The sequence below is a fragment of the Antennarius striatus genome, chromosome 12 (assembly GCF_040054535.1).
Source record: "Antennarius striatus isolate MH-2024 chromosome 12, ASM4005453v1, whole genome shotgun sequence".
In the NCBI taxonomy this organism is placed as follows: Eukaryota; Metazoa; Chordata; class Actinopteri; order Lophiiformes; family Antennariidae; genus Antennarius; species Antennarius striatus.
In genome coordinates this window covers 12,187,501-12,202,528 of record NC_090787.1, presented here as the reverse complement: position 1 = coordinate 12,202,528, position 15,028 = coordinate 12,187,501, and the positions used below count along the sequence as shown (strand labels likewise).

The 15,028-nt window shown below is 39.2% G+C and overlaps 1 protein-coding gene across 2 annotated transcripts; it reads left to right on the top strand.

The window, feature by feature from the left end:
- Positions 1-333: 333 nt before the first annotated feature.
- nr4a2a (nuclear receptor subfamily 4, group A, member 2a) lies at positions 334-6,479 on the top strand. Of its 2 annotated transcripts, XM_068329105.1 has the most exons (9): positions 334-484; positions 1,011-1,112; positions 1,271-2,142; positions 2,602-2,731; positions 2,919-3,082; positions 3,480-3,682; positions 3,848-4,026; positions 4,138-4,302; positions 4,953-6,479. In XM_068329105.1, exons 3-9 carry the CDS (start codon positions 1,273-1,275, stop codon positions 5,030-5,032), a joined length of 1,791 nt encoding a protein of 596 aa, XP_068185206.1. In that variant the 5' UTR covers positions 334-484; positions 1,011-1,112; positions 1,271-1,272; the 3' UTR covers positions 5,033-6,479. The 2 variants fall into 2 exon arrangements, with proteins under 2 accessions (XP_068185206.1, XP_068185204.1); XM_068329103.1 differs by having other exon boundaries at positions 4,138-6,478.
- Positions 6,480-15,028: the final 8,549 nt, after the last annotated feature.

Genomic DNA, 15,028 nt, shown 5'->3' with positions numbered 1-15,028 from the left:
ACATCTGTGATAAACAAAAAAAACCCCAATCATATTGAAGATTAAGATCAGACAAGTAAAATTTAAATTCTAAGCAAACATCAGAGTCTGCTAAACATAGAGGTGTTTAATCCATACAGTATGTTAATGTGCATGTGGGAAAAGCAACATAGAGTGCATACCATAAGACAAACACGGGACACTCACCAGGAAATTAGGGCTGGAGAGACTTCCCTCACCGATTGGTCCTTCTCGGGCTCGACGCCGATGACGTCAGCTTGTGAAACACGTGGGCCACGGTATCCAGAGCTCACATAAACAAAGCCACATTGGCCAGACTGGGTAGTTGAAGCTGGTGTCGCTGTCAGTGATCGGAGTCGTGCGGTTTGCCTCCCTGGCGTTGTTGAGAACCGACACTCGTGATTTGGAGCTTTTACAGAATTTGATGAATTCCCCCTTCATGCTTACTGCATGGATTGAAAGCCGCGATCCTGATGTGAAAGAGGTAAGCTGTTTTTTTTTTTTGTTTTCTTTTGCAACAAATTCTGTGTTTGCGCTTTACTTGCAGCGCAGTCTCCCGATCCTGTTTTTATTTCTTCTCTTATTTTGCCGCTGCTAAAGTGACATTATGCAAAAAAAAAACAAAAAAAAAAAACTGAATCGCACTCTGCAGATCTGCGGTTCTTGGCTGGTATTTCCACAGGATTTCTGCCTTTTTTTTCTTCTTCTTTTTTTTTGCTTTCTTGACAAGTTGTCACGGATATCAACGTGTGCGAAGTTTGTCAAACAAAAAAAGAAAGGATGTGATTTATGTTTTTCAATTTTTTACTGTACATTTTTTGAAGCACTTTCATTGTTTTATATTTCAAGTTTTACTTCATTAGAAGTTTCTTTTCCAGTTTGTGGCGCTTTTTTTTTTTTTTTTTACTTGTGCTATTCGGTCAGTCCCACCCGGAAATCTTCTGGTCATTTTTAAAAATTGTTTTATTTACTTATCTAGTAAACGTTAAATAAAATTATGTGCATTACAGGGGGAGATCCAGCACAGTGCCGCTTTCTTGAACCCTGACAACTATACAACTCTTGACATTACCCATTTCAAGTATCACCGAAAAACTGTCAGAAGACTTGAGGTATGATTTAGAAAACTACTAACAAATAAAAACATATTTGTAGTTGTATTTAGTCCTCAGAGTAAATGTAACTAAACAGACGAGATGACAAAACTTTTTTTCCCTTTGAAAATGCATTTGAGGAATTTTGATGTGTTTTTACCGGTTTGGTTTTTCAGCCATGCCCTGCGTTCAGGCTCAGTATGGATCATCACCTCAAGGAGCGAGTCCTGCTTCTCAGAGCTACAGCTACCACACCGCAGGAGAATACAGCTGCGACTTCTTAACACCCGAGTTTGTTAAGTTTAGCATGGACTTGACCAACACCGAAATCACCGCCACTACATCTCTTCCAAGTTTTAGTACATTCATGGACAACTATAACACCAGTTACGACGTGAAGCCGCCCTGTCTGTATCAGATGCCCCACTCTGGAGAACAGTCCTCTATCAAGGTGGAGGACGTCCAGATGCACAGCTACCATCAGCAGAGCCACCTGTCACCCCAATCGGAAGAAATGATGGCTCACTCTGGGCCTATGTACTTCAAACCTGCCTCGCCCCATGCCCCGAGTACCCCAAACTTCCAGGTTCAGCCTAATCACATGTGGGAGGACCCTGGATCCCTCCACAGTTTCCACCAGAACTATGTTGCGGCCACTTCTCACATGATGGAGCAGCGCAAGAATCCGGTGTCCAGACTATCGCTCTTCTCCTTCAAGCAGTCCCCGCCCGGAACTCCCGTTTCCAGCTGTCAGATGCGGTTTGACGGGCCGCTGCACGTCTCCATGAACCACGACAACCCGGGAATGCACCGCGGCCTGGACGGCCAGAGCTTCGCGGTGCCGAGCGCCATTCGGAAACAAGCCGGTCTGGCCTTCCCTCACTCCCTGCAGCTCGGACACGGACACCAGCTGGTAGACAGCCAAGTGCCATCGCCCCCGTCCCGAGGATCTCCGTCAAACGAGGGTCTGTGTGCGGTTTGTGGGGACAACGCAGCCTGTCAGCATTATGGAGTAAGAACCTGCGAGGGTTGCAAAGGATTTTTCAAGGTGGGCTGACATGACAGCGATCATGAATCAGTGCAGCTGTTATTATATCAAAGCTGTGTGTTTCTCCTGATAGTTTGCATGGAATGTGAGAGATCGAACCGGCAGTGTTTCTTAAAATAACAATAATTTAAAAAAAATATTGGAATCAGATTTGAAATGCAAGTATAGTTAAATATAAAAAAAAAAGACCCCAGAAGTTTTTGTTTTAAATAACTTTATTTGGCATATATAACAGTATATGACTTTAAAGTACTGTATCTCCATGGGGCAAATATATGTGCAAGCACGATCATTTATTTACTGATTGTTTATGATGTAACAAATATGTTAGTTTTCATCTCTTTATTTTGTCTGTTGTATCAAGTACGAAGGTATCCAATGTCCATGTTGTTTTTTTTTATATCTATTGCCTCAAAAGTTGAGCCACTCTTACGTTATGCTTTTTTTTCTCCTTTCCAGCGCACCGTTCAGAAAAATGCAAAATATGTGTGTTTAGCAAATAAAAACTGTCCTGTTGACAAACGCCGAAGAAATCGTTGCCAGTTCTGTCGTTTCCAGAAGTGCCTTGTCGTCGGAATGGTGAGAGAAGGTATGTTTAAGGCATGTATTAAATTACTTGAGACTAGTTTAGACCGATTTTTCCACTAGAAACATGCGCGTAAATAATGTTTGTTGGTTATTCAAAATATGCATATTAAAGTATTTACGCACATGCAACAGGAGTTCAGGTATGACTGAACGATTTACATGTCAGTCTTGTCTCTCTTTCAATCGAGTTGTCCGAACGGATAACCTTAAAGGTCGGAGAGGACGGCTGCCATCCAAACCCAAAAGTCCCCAGGAGCCCTCCCCACCCTCGCCGCCGGTGAGCCTCATCAGCGCACTTGTTAGGGCCCATGTGGACTCCAACCCCTCTATGTCTGCTTTGGATTACTCCAGAGTAAGTACTGGACCACCGTCCTCAGAGTAACACACACACGCACGCATGCACGCGTACACACACGCACACAGAGACACGCACAACAATTACTCTGTGGCTGAAAACAGAAGTAAGAGATTGACGGCCTTTTTCATTTAGTTCTGCATGCAGGGAACAATATACTGCCTAGAAAGTTTTCTGTAATACATCGCTGAATTCCTAACTTTGCCAAGCCTTTTAGTGTGGCATATTTTTCCCTGAGTAAATTGCGCTGAAATAGAGAATTTAATAAAAAGAAGACATGAATTTAATAGTAAAAAAGCACCCCCCCCCCCTCTCTTGGAAATAACCATTTGCAATTTCACGGATTATATATTTTAAAGGACCTCATTAAAGCGCTGTTTAAATTAAATTCCAGTTCCAGGCTAACCCTGACTACCAAATGGCTGGAGACAACACTCAACACATCCAGCAGTTCTATGATCTCCTGACGGGCTCCATGGAGATCATCCGGGGCTGGGCGGAGAAGATCCCTGGCTTTTGTGATCTGCCAAAGCAAGATCAAGATCTCCTCTTTGAATCTGCCTTCCTTGAACTGTTTGTGCTGCGGCTTTCATACAGGTAAGCTTGCAATTATCAAATAAAACAATGAATGCTTTTGGATAATTATTGGATCCTCTTGTAGGATTCATTGCTTTTTGTTTCATTAAACGCCCAGTAATTAGAAGGATACTAAGTCCCTAATGCCAAGCGTAATTATTAATTGCATTTTCTTTTTAATTACAGGTCCAATCCAGTTGAGGGCAAGCTTATTTTTTGTAACGGAGTCGTGTTGCACAGGCTACAATGCGTCCGTGGATTCGGAGAGTGGGTAGACTCTATCGTTGAGTTTTCTTCCAACTTACAGAGCATGAACATAGACATCTCAGCTTTCTCCTGCATCGCAGCTCTGGCCATGGTAACAGGTGCGTAAAGGCGGCTGCGCCACTGGAAACCCGTTCGCGTTATAACGCATGCAAATCCGAGGATAGGTGCTTCAGAGATCACTCATCCGTGTCATTTCTTCTACATTTCAGAGCGACACGGGCTCAAAGAGCCCAAGAGAGTCGAAGATCTCCAAAACAAGATAGTCAACTGCCTCAAAGATCAAGTTACGTTCAATGGTGGTGGATTGAATCGTCCCAACTACTTGTCAAAACTCTTAGGAAAACTCCCTGAACTGCGCACACTATGTACTCAAGGTCTGCAGCGTATCTTTTACTTAAAACTAGAAGATTTAGTCCCTCCGCCGGCAATAATTGACAAACTTTTCCTCGACACCCTACCTTTCTGAGTATGACTCGATGGAAAGACCTCAAAGAACTTCCAAAAGACTGTTTGTGTCAGACTACAGATTTTCAACGTTATAATTTCTGAATATTTGCAGGCTCTGTATAAGTTAATAGAACATTACCACAACACGAGTAAGGATTCACAAAGAAAAAAAAAATAACAAGCGGAAGTTATACTCTGATTGCTGCGTAGACCTATTAATTAAACGATTTTACCCCTTAAGTGTCAACCGCAATTTCTCTCCAGTGGACCTTTTGTCAATTTAATCCGTTCTTGCAAACAGTTTACTGTTTATTTAACATCGGATTTACTGCTCCAGCATACTCAAATGTAATATATTCCATTTATATATAGATATATGAAAACCAACGCCCGCGCACGCACGCACGCACGCACGCACGCACACACACACACACACACACACACACACACACACTGTATATTATGATAGATTATGTGATGCATCTAACGCATCGATTTATAACATGTGTACAAAGTTTGTTATAATGAGATTTAATTTTACTTTCTTTTCTGACTCGTGCCTATGTGTTTCTGACAGGATCCCAAAAGTATCCAGAAAAGACAACGCATGTTTTTTCTTCATTTTTGTTTTTTATTTATAGGCACTTGCTGAGGTGATGTCTATATATGATATATACCGGACACTATGTAGTCTGCTAGATTTGATACAGATTCGTAGTTATGGCACTCCTTTTATGTATGACGCATATGTGGAAAATATCTCATCTGTATAAAAAATGAGGGACCCATGGTGTTTGTAAAACTGTCAGACATTCCTTGTTTGTATGTGCTGTAAGTATTGTTGCTGTTGAATATAAACGTTTCTATATATTTATTATTTTTATTGCCAAGAGCTACACGAAGCATGGTGCAATTTAAACGATTTCAAACCATCCAAGTTCATGCTGAGCACGTTGTCTATGTTTTGGGTTTTTTTTTCTGTTGTTTTTTATGTCTTATAAAAGTCTAGATAGATTTGATTTAACACATTTGGAAATGAAACACCATCTTATATCCAGAGGTTCACGAGTGTGTGATACAGGCCGACATCTTTGACATCATGATGTACTTACAACTTCTGTAACGCATTTGGTGCCGAATTCAAAAACTTTAGAGAGAAAGAAATATTTAATGTTTACAAATAAAACTTTTAAATCAGATCTTTGGGAGATAATTTATATGAAATTAATGTTTTATTTTTAAATTCTGACCACCTGATCAGATTTATGCATGTGAGGAAATATTCTCGAGTTTAAAACTATTTCCTTAGTGATCAGCGGTTACTGTTATATTTGCGCAAAAATAAAAACGATGATAACGAGTAACATTTTTTTTTAATGAGTAAGGTTACATTTTTTTTAGACCTATTTCCTTCAAACAGGAAGGTGAAGAGTTTGAATAAATAACCAAGAATGACTAGGCCTACTCGTGTTTTTGTAAAAAGTCGAATTATTTTGCTGACAAATAATTATTATTTGTCCGTTTCAAATGTTTGTTTGAATGTACTACAAATTGAGTTCTCTGCATGTAATTTATGATTCTAATATGTGAATTAGAAAAAAGAGACGCTTTTATTATTTCACATTGCAGGCTAATAAAAGTACTTTTTATTTTCACATAGCTATTTGAATTTGATAACTGAAAAAGCTAAATGAATTAAATATACGAGTCTTCATGTCTCGTTTAAATCTATTAGTTAAAATTTGAACAATTTAAAAGAAGGACATCGGATCGCATTTCTCAGTCTATTCTTTATTTCAAAAGTTGATTAAAGTTTTGATCAAGCGCTTGAGAATTAAATATCCACGTTTATATCATTTTTGATTGGTTTACTTCTATATTTTGCGCTGCTCCAAACCGATTTATTTGGTTGAACTTTTATGATTGAAATTATATGGGATTTACTTCACTCTGCCGATGTAAAACCAGAACATTAACGTACTGTTACCGATAATAAAGATCAGATGAACTGTAATCTGTTCATACAAAAATAAAGACGACGCATTCAGTGAACTGTAGGAAACCTGATCGTGCACTGGTGTCTACACTTGTGCGCAAATATAGGTAAACAAATAAAAGCTTGATATCCCACATGTGCGCCTTCAATCACCTTTTTTTTTTTTACTGGCACTTACTAAAAAAACAAACAAATAAAAAACCTAAAAAACCCACGGAAAAAGTGAGAGAGGAGAGAGAGAGAGAGAGAGAGAGAGAGAGAGAGAGAGAGAGAGAGAGAGAGTGAGAGAGAGGGAGAGAAACTGGTTTATTTTGAAGTTTATACGGATGAGTACAGCTTCTGCTTTTTATCAGGTAAAAAGTTGTGATCTGTGATCCTTTAGGCTCGTCCCCTCTGCCGAGACGGTGTTTCGCGCCAAATCTGCTTATTGTAGTGTGTATTTGGAGAAATGACAGCAATTTAGGAATGCATGTGAAGCGGCGGTGGTTGGACTGCACGGAGTGAAGCTGCGGCTGTCACAAACATTTCCCTTCAGTCTCTCTGAACAGAGAAGTGACGCCAGGCTCAGAGGCATGTCTGGGACTTATCCTCAGTGATTCCACATTTATCACATGATCAAGATGAAAGGAACAGTTTATTTTGAGAGATATTAGCAGCAGGCAATAAATTGTCTAAATAATTAGATCGTCACCGTAAAAGTGTTAATTCCAAGGCAAATTAGCATGACACTCAGAACCAGTTTGGTGACATTTAGCAGATCTGTTGAAAGGGTGCATTACAATGTCACAAGTTCTCTCTATTGACTCAAAGTACAGTTAGGCTTTAAACATGTCTGTCTTGACACAATAAAACATGGCACAAGCTGAGACATCTGTCAGTGTTTGTACATGATTATGTATGCTGAGGAACTTTGAGTCTAAATTCATTAAAAGTATAGGTTAATTTCCTCTCTGCGACTGACATTAGTGGAAGGCTCTGATTCTGTCAGCGTAAAAAAAAGGGAGATGAGGAAGGAAAGAAATCATTTTCCAACCACATCTTCAGTTCCTGCACAGAAAAAGAAACAAACAACAAACCACAGACAGACAGGTGAAGGCACTGACAACAGCCAGTGTCTCTGTTGCTTAGTTGCTTGTTCAAAAAGTGAGGAAAAAAATTATAAAACTGGGTCTCAGCTTCTGAGAATGCTGCTTCACGTCCACACCATTAAATACTGTGGCACACGTTGCACACTGCGACAATCGGGGATTATGTTGCATGCACAGCTGCCCATTGCGGCACTTTTGTCTTTTTCTGTCATGCAATCTGACAGGTTCACACATGTGCATCTTGGTAGATCTGAAGTTCTACAGCTCTGCTGTAGGTGTGTTTTAGTCTGTTGTCTTTCTCCAGTAGCTTATCTGTCAGGAAAATAGTTCTGTCAGGAAAACTAAGCAAGGGTGTATATTTATTTTTATTTTTTTTTTGTCTTTTTCTTTGTCTTTCCATCTGCCCCCCCCCCTTTTTTTTTTAAAGGAAAAAACCCCCCAAAACGTTCCCATGTGGACAGTTGGTGAATAACCAAGTTGGGACATCAAGATAAGCCAGACCTTTGCTTCATATGATCCCCATGGTGGGAGGGCGCTTGACCTTAAACCTTTGTACAACGAAAGAACATCTGAAGAGGAAAACTCACTGCGGCTCAAACTGTTCCTTTAGACAAAATTGCATTTTTAACTGCTGCAGCAAATGGCAGTGTGCAGTGGTCATGGAAGTTGTGGAGAACGTGCACGAAAGATTTAAACAAACTTCTGCAATGCCTCCTGTTGATCAACTGTCTCTGTATTCTGCTCAAGTTCGAGGAACAGCTTGTGGCTTTGATAAATCATAGAGTAAATCCAAGTTAAATATTGTCTCTCTTTACATCATACATGATACTAAAAGTTATTTTGAGGTGGAAATCGAATATTTTATGTGGGAGAGATCTGAAATAGATCTGCATGGCACTCCTTTATGACTTTATTTATTTATTTAGCAAACGCAAAGTCCTTCAGCCGTGCAGTTGCCTCCTTTATTACTACAAAACCATAACATGTTGTATATTATTCACTTTATCTAAAAACAAAAGTGATTTTAACACCTCATCTGTTTTTTCATTTTGTCTGAGCCCAATGCTTTTTTCCAGTAGATGTTTGTCTCATCAGCAATGTACCATGTTTTATTAATCTGGTTACTTTTCATTCATGAACCATTTGAATCAAACACATTCTTCCGTCAGCATCACTTCCTCTCGTGTTACCTTTCCTTTAGTGCTGCGCAAGCTCGCAGTAAAACATGTTGATTACACAACTTATGAATCTCACGAGTCCTGCTGACTATAACTCTAAATAAAATGAATGAATAATTAGAAGAATGATGACCCTTTAAATATGACTGTGCATAGTTCTAGTACTGTGGCTATTTGATTTACCATACCGAAATGCTTATGATTGTCCAATAAATAATGCAAAAAGCAGATTTCCAAGTGGCGAGGCAGGAAAGGAAATCCACCTTGCATATAGATGGAAGTGAGTCGTGTCTGTCCCTCTCAGCCTGTGGCCCAGAGCAGCTTTATCATTCATAGGACTAAACAGACAATCAATTCAGCAGCCATGTATGAAGGATGAAGGGATGCGACAAGCTGTGAATGATGAGGAGCCAAAAATCAAAGGCCTCACTCCTTCTTAGCTCTAATGGCCATTACCAGCCCAGACAGCACCAGTAAAATGAGGTTAATCATTTTCACAGATCCTTTCAAAGAAGACTGACTCGACTTGATGCCTAGTCAGATCACTCATAAATATTTACTTCATTTTAAACAGATGTGTATGCTCCGCTATCACACATTGATTTCTGATGGATACCATCAAATTATTGTTTCAAGTTTGGTCGGTAATAAGCATTAATACAGTGCTTGTACCAGTAATCAATTAAGATAACCAGGAGAAATTACTTACACAATAAAATTGACAGGACATCATGTGAGTAGAGAGGCGACGCTTAGGCTTCTCCAGTAAACTTTAGATTTGGGGAGTGTGGTGATTTCAATAAATTATCAAAGGGCTGCATGATGCATTTAGATAGCAAACTCTGCCTGAATTAAATGACTACAGTTAACATTTATGGGCAGAGAATGTATCAGTATTGAACACACAGTCTCAGTCCTTTGACCTTATTGACAAAATGAAATCGGAAATTTCCCCAACAGAAAGAGTTAATGTTTCCTGGGGCAGACATGTTTCCAATTCAATTAGTTTTAATGAAGCTGGTGTTCAGTGGTTACTGAAGTAGAAACAAGAGGCATAAATGCCTGATGGTAATAAAGGACATATTGAGGAGGAAGGGATCGGACACACAGACCGTGTTTCTAAGTGGCGAAAAATGCCTCTATCAGGCTGGTAGGAGCGAGTGGCTGAGGAAGCAGTGAATTGTATGAGCCTCAAATGATGCATAGGTCTCTGGGGCGAGGCTGGAGGAGACAAGGGGCAAACTGTAAAAACACACCGGAGAAAAAAACGGATTGGATGATTCTCATCAAGCAGAGGGTAAATTCACATCTCTCGCGATCACATCTCCATCACTCCATCATGGAAATCCACTCTGCAAATATATTCATTCTTAGATTCTAAATCATAATTTTTGTACAATTGTTACTTTTTATTTCTTAATGTATGAAAATGCTGCCTCTCATTTACACCTTCCACTCACAGCAAACTGTCCCCCGTCTGATGTGTGTAAAATGTCAACATGGTCAGATGCGCTGGCTCGGTTCCCGCAAGAATATGCCCTCGTCCCGTGTTATGGGTTGTGCTGCTGCTCCATGTGAAGTGAAACATATTAAACACACCCATGCACATGTAATCTGTTCAGGTCAAGTTAAATTGTGTGTGTGTGTGTGTGTGTGTGTGTGTGTGTGTGTGTGTGTGTGTGTGTGTGTGTGTGTGTGTGTGTGTGTATGCGTGTGTGCGAGCATGCGTGCGTGCGTGGGTACGTGCGTGCATGCATGCCTGTGTGTGGTCTCTGTCATCTTTTAAATGTTACATATTTTTCTTTCCTAAATAATTGCAGGGAGCAGGGAGGTGCTTTTAATACAGCGGTTGGACGACTGGCTGTTTCATATAATAATAATAATAATAATAATAATAATAATAATAATAATAATGCATACCTGGTTTTATTCCAGCCAGAAAAGTGCATCATGAAACTCGTGCAATTCTCTCTCCCTTCATTTCTTGTTTGTCTCCACTGTCGTCAAGTAAATGTAATATAATATTCTTCCAAAAAAATACCTGGGGAGCAGGTATATGTAATCTGTTTTTAAGCTATTAAAATTGCAAATACTCATATATTCAAAATTAATTTGCCTTCTCAGCAGAAATGTACAGTTACATGAAAATTTACTATGATTATTAAAGAACATTCTAACAGGCACCAACACCCCAGTCATATTTCAAACAACAGGAACAAAAACAAGTTGAATTTATGTTTTCTTTTTACCAGATTTCAACAAATTCCTTTCCTTTTATAAATTCACACTGTCTCTTTTGGCATCTGCAAGGTGTCTTAAACCTGTTCTTGTGTTTTCTGCTATTTGTGTTTATTTATATATGCATTAATGAACAAGGTCTACACCTGTATTGGGTGACTAATAAATAGCTGTGTATTAATTTTATAAAAGTAAGTACAGTACTTCACACATATGCAAGAGCACACATCTATGGCGACAAGGTGTCAGTAGACTGCAGAGTGGGGGCTTCCTGAGGGGTCAAGAGGGGAGTATGACGTGTGTGTGTGTGTGTGTGTGTGTGTGTGTGTGTGTGTGTGTGTGTATGTGTGTGTGTGTGTGTGTGTGTGTGTGTGTGTGTGTGTGTGTGTGTGTGTGTGTGTGTGTGTGTGTGTGTGTTGGACAAAGGGGAAGGGGTGTGTGATTGTGTGAATCACAACAGTCAGAAGAGATCCAGCCAGGCTCCCACACAGCTTTGTCATATCACGAGGAGATTAGGAACACACACATGTCAAGCTGGGCAGAGCCTGCTGCAATAATGCACCTGCCAGCTCTCAAGATCCACTCAGCCCCTGTTCATTCCCACAATCCCACAAAAACGCTTGCACACATATACATGTGCCATTTTTAAAAAAATTTCAATCACATTCTTTACATACATATAATGCATATAATAAATAAACAACTGAATCTAATCAAGAAATCTCTATTAAAAGAAGAAGGATTCACTCACATGCAGGGCAAAAATATGAATATGTGACGTGTGAAAAGCAGATATTTTACGCAAAAATTCTGACGGGAGAAAGTTGTCTTTCTTCATGACACAGGTTCACAAGAAAAGAAGAGAGAAGAGGCTCATATCTACCAGGATCATCCAACCTAGTCATCGTTGAAGCACTTGAGAAATATGGAGCGAAGACTGGAGATATTCTTCCCCACAAAAAGGAGTACTGAAGGAAGACTCTGACTGAAGAGAATCACTGACCTTCAAACAAGCTCTCTATCCATATAGAGTAAGGGAAGACATGCACAATCCATCAAAAATGCACATGAACTTTCCCTCTTCAAATAGTTCCCGCTTGAATAGCAGTCAATGGATCAACTATGAATATTGCATGCACTGAATTGCAGGGCATAAGATTGAATTCTCTGTGAAAATACAAATCTGTGATATTTAGAATATATTTCAAAACTGAAATTCAAAAAATATCTTTTTATTGCATGTTGATCAGTGTGATAGTGATTTGCAACACTTTTTATTGTTAATTAATCTGTCAGTTTATCAATCAGTTATTTGGTTATCAAAGTGTCATAATGGTGAAAAATGTCAATCATTTCCTCCAGGAGGCCAAATTGTCTTGTTTTGTCCAGAATCTAAATGCTTCCCTTTCTCTACAATAGAACAATAAGAAGACAGGAAATAGTCACACCAGTAACTGATTATTAAGAGTGGGAAAGTAATTTAATGTGTTACAAAATGGGTTACAAATTTATTGATTAATTATTTCAGTGCTGCAGTGAATAATACATGTATACCTGTTTTTAAATACAGAAATAAATCTTAAATGGAAAGAGAAGAAAAGATATCGATATAGCAGTAAAATAATGTAAAATCCACAATACATTTATGAAATTGCCTTTTTCCACAGTCCGTCCTCAGGAATGGAAACATCTGTGTTAATTTTAAACCATTCTTTGATTGGATGAACCTGTCCCCCTTTTGCACGACACAGCCACCACAGGTCAGTGGTTGGTGCAGTGTAGCATGAAACAAACAAATAGAAAAAGGCACCTCGTGGCACTTGACTCGCGCCAGAATGCAGCTGAAGGCAAGGCCGCCAGGATCCTTCAATAACAGCTCGCTCCTCCTGAACAAAAAAATATGGTTGGGTGAGAGACAGGGGAGGAGAGGGGAGATCGGAGGAGGGAGATGCAGGTTGCACAGGGTGAAAGATGTTGGTTTTATTGTTTAATGGAAATCAGATGCTTGAAACTATATCAATCAGCAGATTAAAAATGCGCAGAAAGATAAACTTAGCTAATAAGTAAAGGAAACATCATCAATTTCGCACATTAGCAGCTGCGTTCTATTTTATGTGTGACAATAGGAGTGAATCCACTGGAAGTCTGACAAAGTGATGTCACTTGTTGAGGCTGAAGACTGTAAGTCTGGAATGAACAATAATCTGATGTTGTGGCCTCGGTAACAATTGATCTGCACTCCATCACTAAAAAAAACCTGTGTTTGAGGCTATGTTAGCCACCGCTAGGGTAATCAGTGAAATTCTGAATCGAAATGTTGTCACTCTATTACAGTGTGACACATTTTACACCCCACACCCCTGCAGAAACATGCACAATACACAACATAATAGTCTTATATGATTCTTCTAATATTTTTTAACTGGGCAAGGATGACTCTAATGCTACATCAGAAAGTACTATAGGGACGCTTTACCACTGAAAGGGATGTTTTGTTTTCATCAATATTTAATTGTTGGTTGATTGATGAGTCGGTTGGAATAATTAAAAATATTTTATCTTTCTATTTCAAGAAACTTTGTGGGAGGTTTGGTCTTTGTCCTGCTCTATTACGTTTTGGAGCAGGATAAAGGAGCAAATGCACAACTTCTTTTTCGCTTTCTATAACATTGTGAAATCGTGAGTTTCTTTTAAAACATTTCCTTAATTTATTTTATTATTTTTTAGGATCAATGCATATGTTTTGACGAAAAAAGCCAGATGTGCTCATGCAAATCTATCTATGAGTTTGTGCAATTTTATTTGTATCCAAATAAACCTATGAACCACCGGATATAAATAGCTGTTACAAATCAACTATCTTTAAATTATAGTTACTGGGCTGTCAGTTTGACTTCTGATGAGGCTTGAATAAAATTAAAGTGAAGGTATGGTTTCCAGTTAATTTAAAATTAAATCCACATAAAGAAAATTTACCGAGAAATAACAGTACACTTTGCCTGAATTTAGATACAAGTATTTTTCAAATATCCTTGTTCAATAGTTCATTCAAAAAATAATAGGAAATATAAGCTAGATAAGGCAAAAGCAGAATCATAGTGGTAGGAGGGGCAGGGACAAGACGGGGAAGAGGAGAATGAAGAAGAGGAGAGTCAGGCCGATCATCCTGTGATAAGATGAGGAAAATAAGTCTGATTATCACAGAAGCCAGAAGCATTAGACAGACAGTTGGGAGTCATCTCAAAATTCAGGAGGGAAAAGGCAAGACAAGAGGTCACAATTATCCCCCACTAGCTCCACTCCCCTCCTCCTCATGAAGTCCTCTAATATATTCGGTTAGTTCCTGTATGGTGCGAAGGGGAAATTCTAATTAAAGGTGGAGGAAATTTTGACACATGTGAGGCAGAGATCAATATTTAGCACCATAATCAGCCGTCGGTGCAGGTTTGATGGTGTCACTTTGAGATCTTCCTGAGAGGGCTTGGGAAGCAGCAGACGGGGAGGCGAGCAGGCGGGCTTCAGAAAAGCAACAAACTCCGAGCCATCATGAATCAAAGCATGCGATGCCTCTCGTGCTCTGTTTCACTTTGCGTTTTATCTTCATTCATCCTCTTAAAGGAGAAAAGTGAACTCTGTCAGGCTGGTTTGTGATGGGTTGCATGGAAAGTGGAAAAGAAAGGAAGAGAAATGCCATGGAAGAACATGGTAGATCAGGAAGGACAGCAGCTGTCGGGGCTTTGGACTGAGATGATTGTAAGAAACACAGATGGTTTCTCTATGGCTTGATGAATGTTCATCTTATTTTCTAACAGTAGATGAAAAGACTTGCATCTTTTAGTGATGATACAGTAGCGATGCCAACCCTGCGAAAATATTCAAATAAATAAAATAGAAGTGGACATATAAATGTATATATAAATGTGTTTTTTGTGCCTGTTGTTATATTATATATCAGTGATTCCTTTTACTGCTTTTTCTTCAGGTAGTGGAATGAATCTACCTTTAACATTGTGTTATGATTTATCAACTGAGACATCTGTGCAAAACGTGTTGAAGTATATTTCTAATTTAACTGTTGGAAAGTTGAAGTATAAAGTTGCGTGAAATTGAAATATTGTACACACACACACACACACACACACACACACACACA

What these genes read in the sequence shown, in the direction of transcription:
- nr4a2a (XM_068329103.1), top strand. Translation starts at nt 1,273, where the DNA reads ATGCCCTGCGTTCAGGCTCAGTATGGATCATCACCTCAAGGAGCGAGT. An exon ending in CGTCGGAATGGTGAGAGAAG is followed by an intron (nt 2,732 to 2,918) that starts GTATGTTTAAGG and finishes CTTTCAATCGAG; the next exon opens with TTGTCCGAACGGATAACCTT. An exon ending in GTGCTGCGGCTTTCATACAG is followed by an intron (nt 3,683 to 3,847) that starts GTAAGCTTGCAA and finishes TTTTAATTACAG; the next exon opens with GTCCAATCCAGTTGAGGGCA.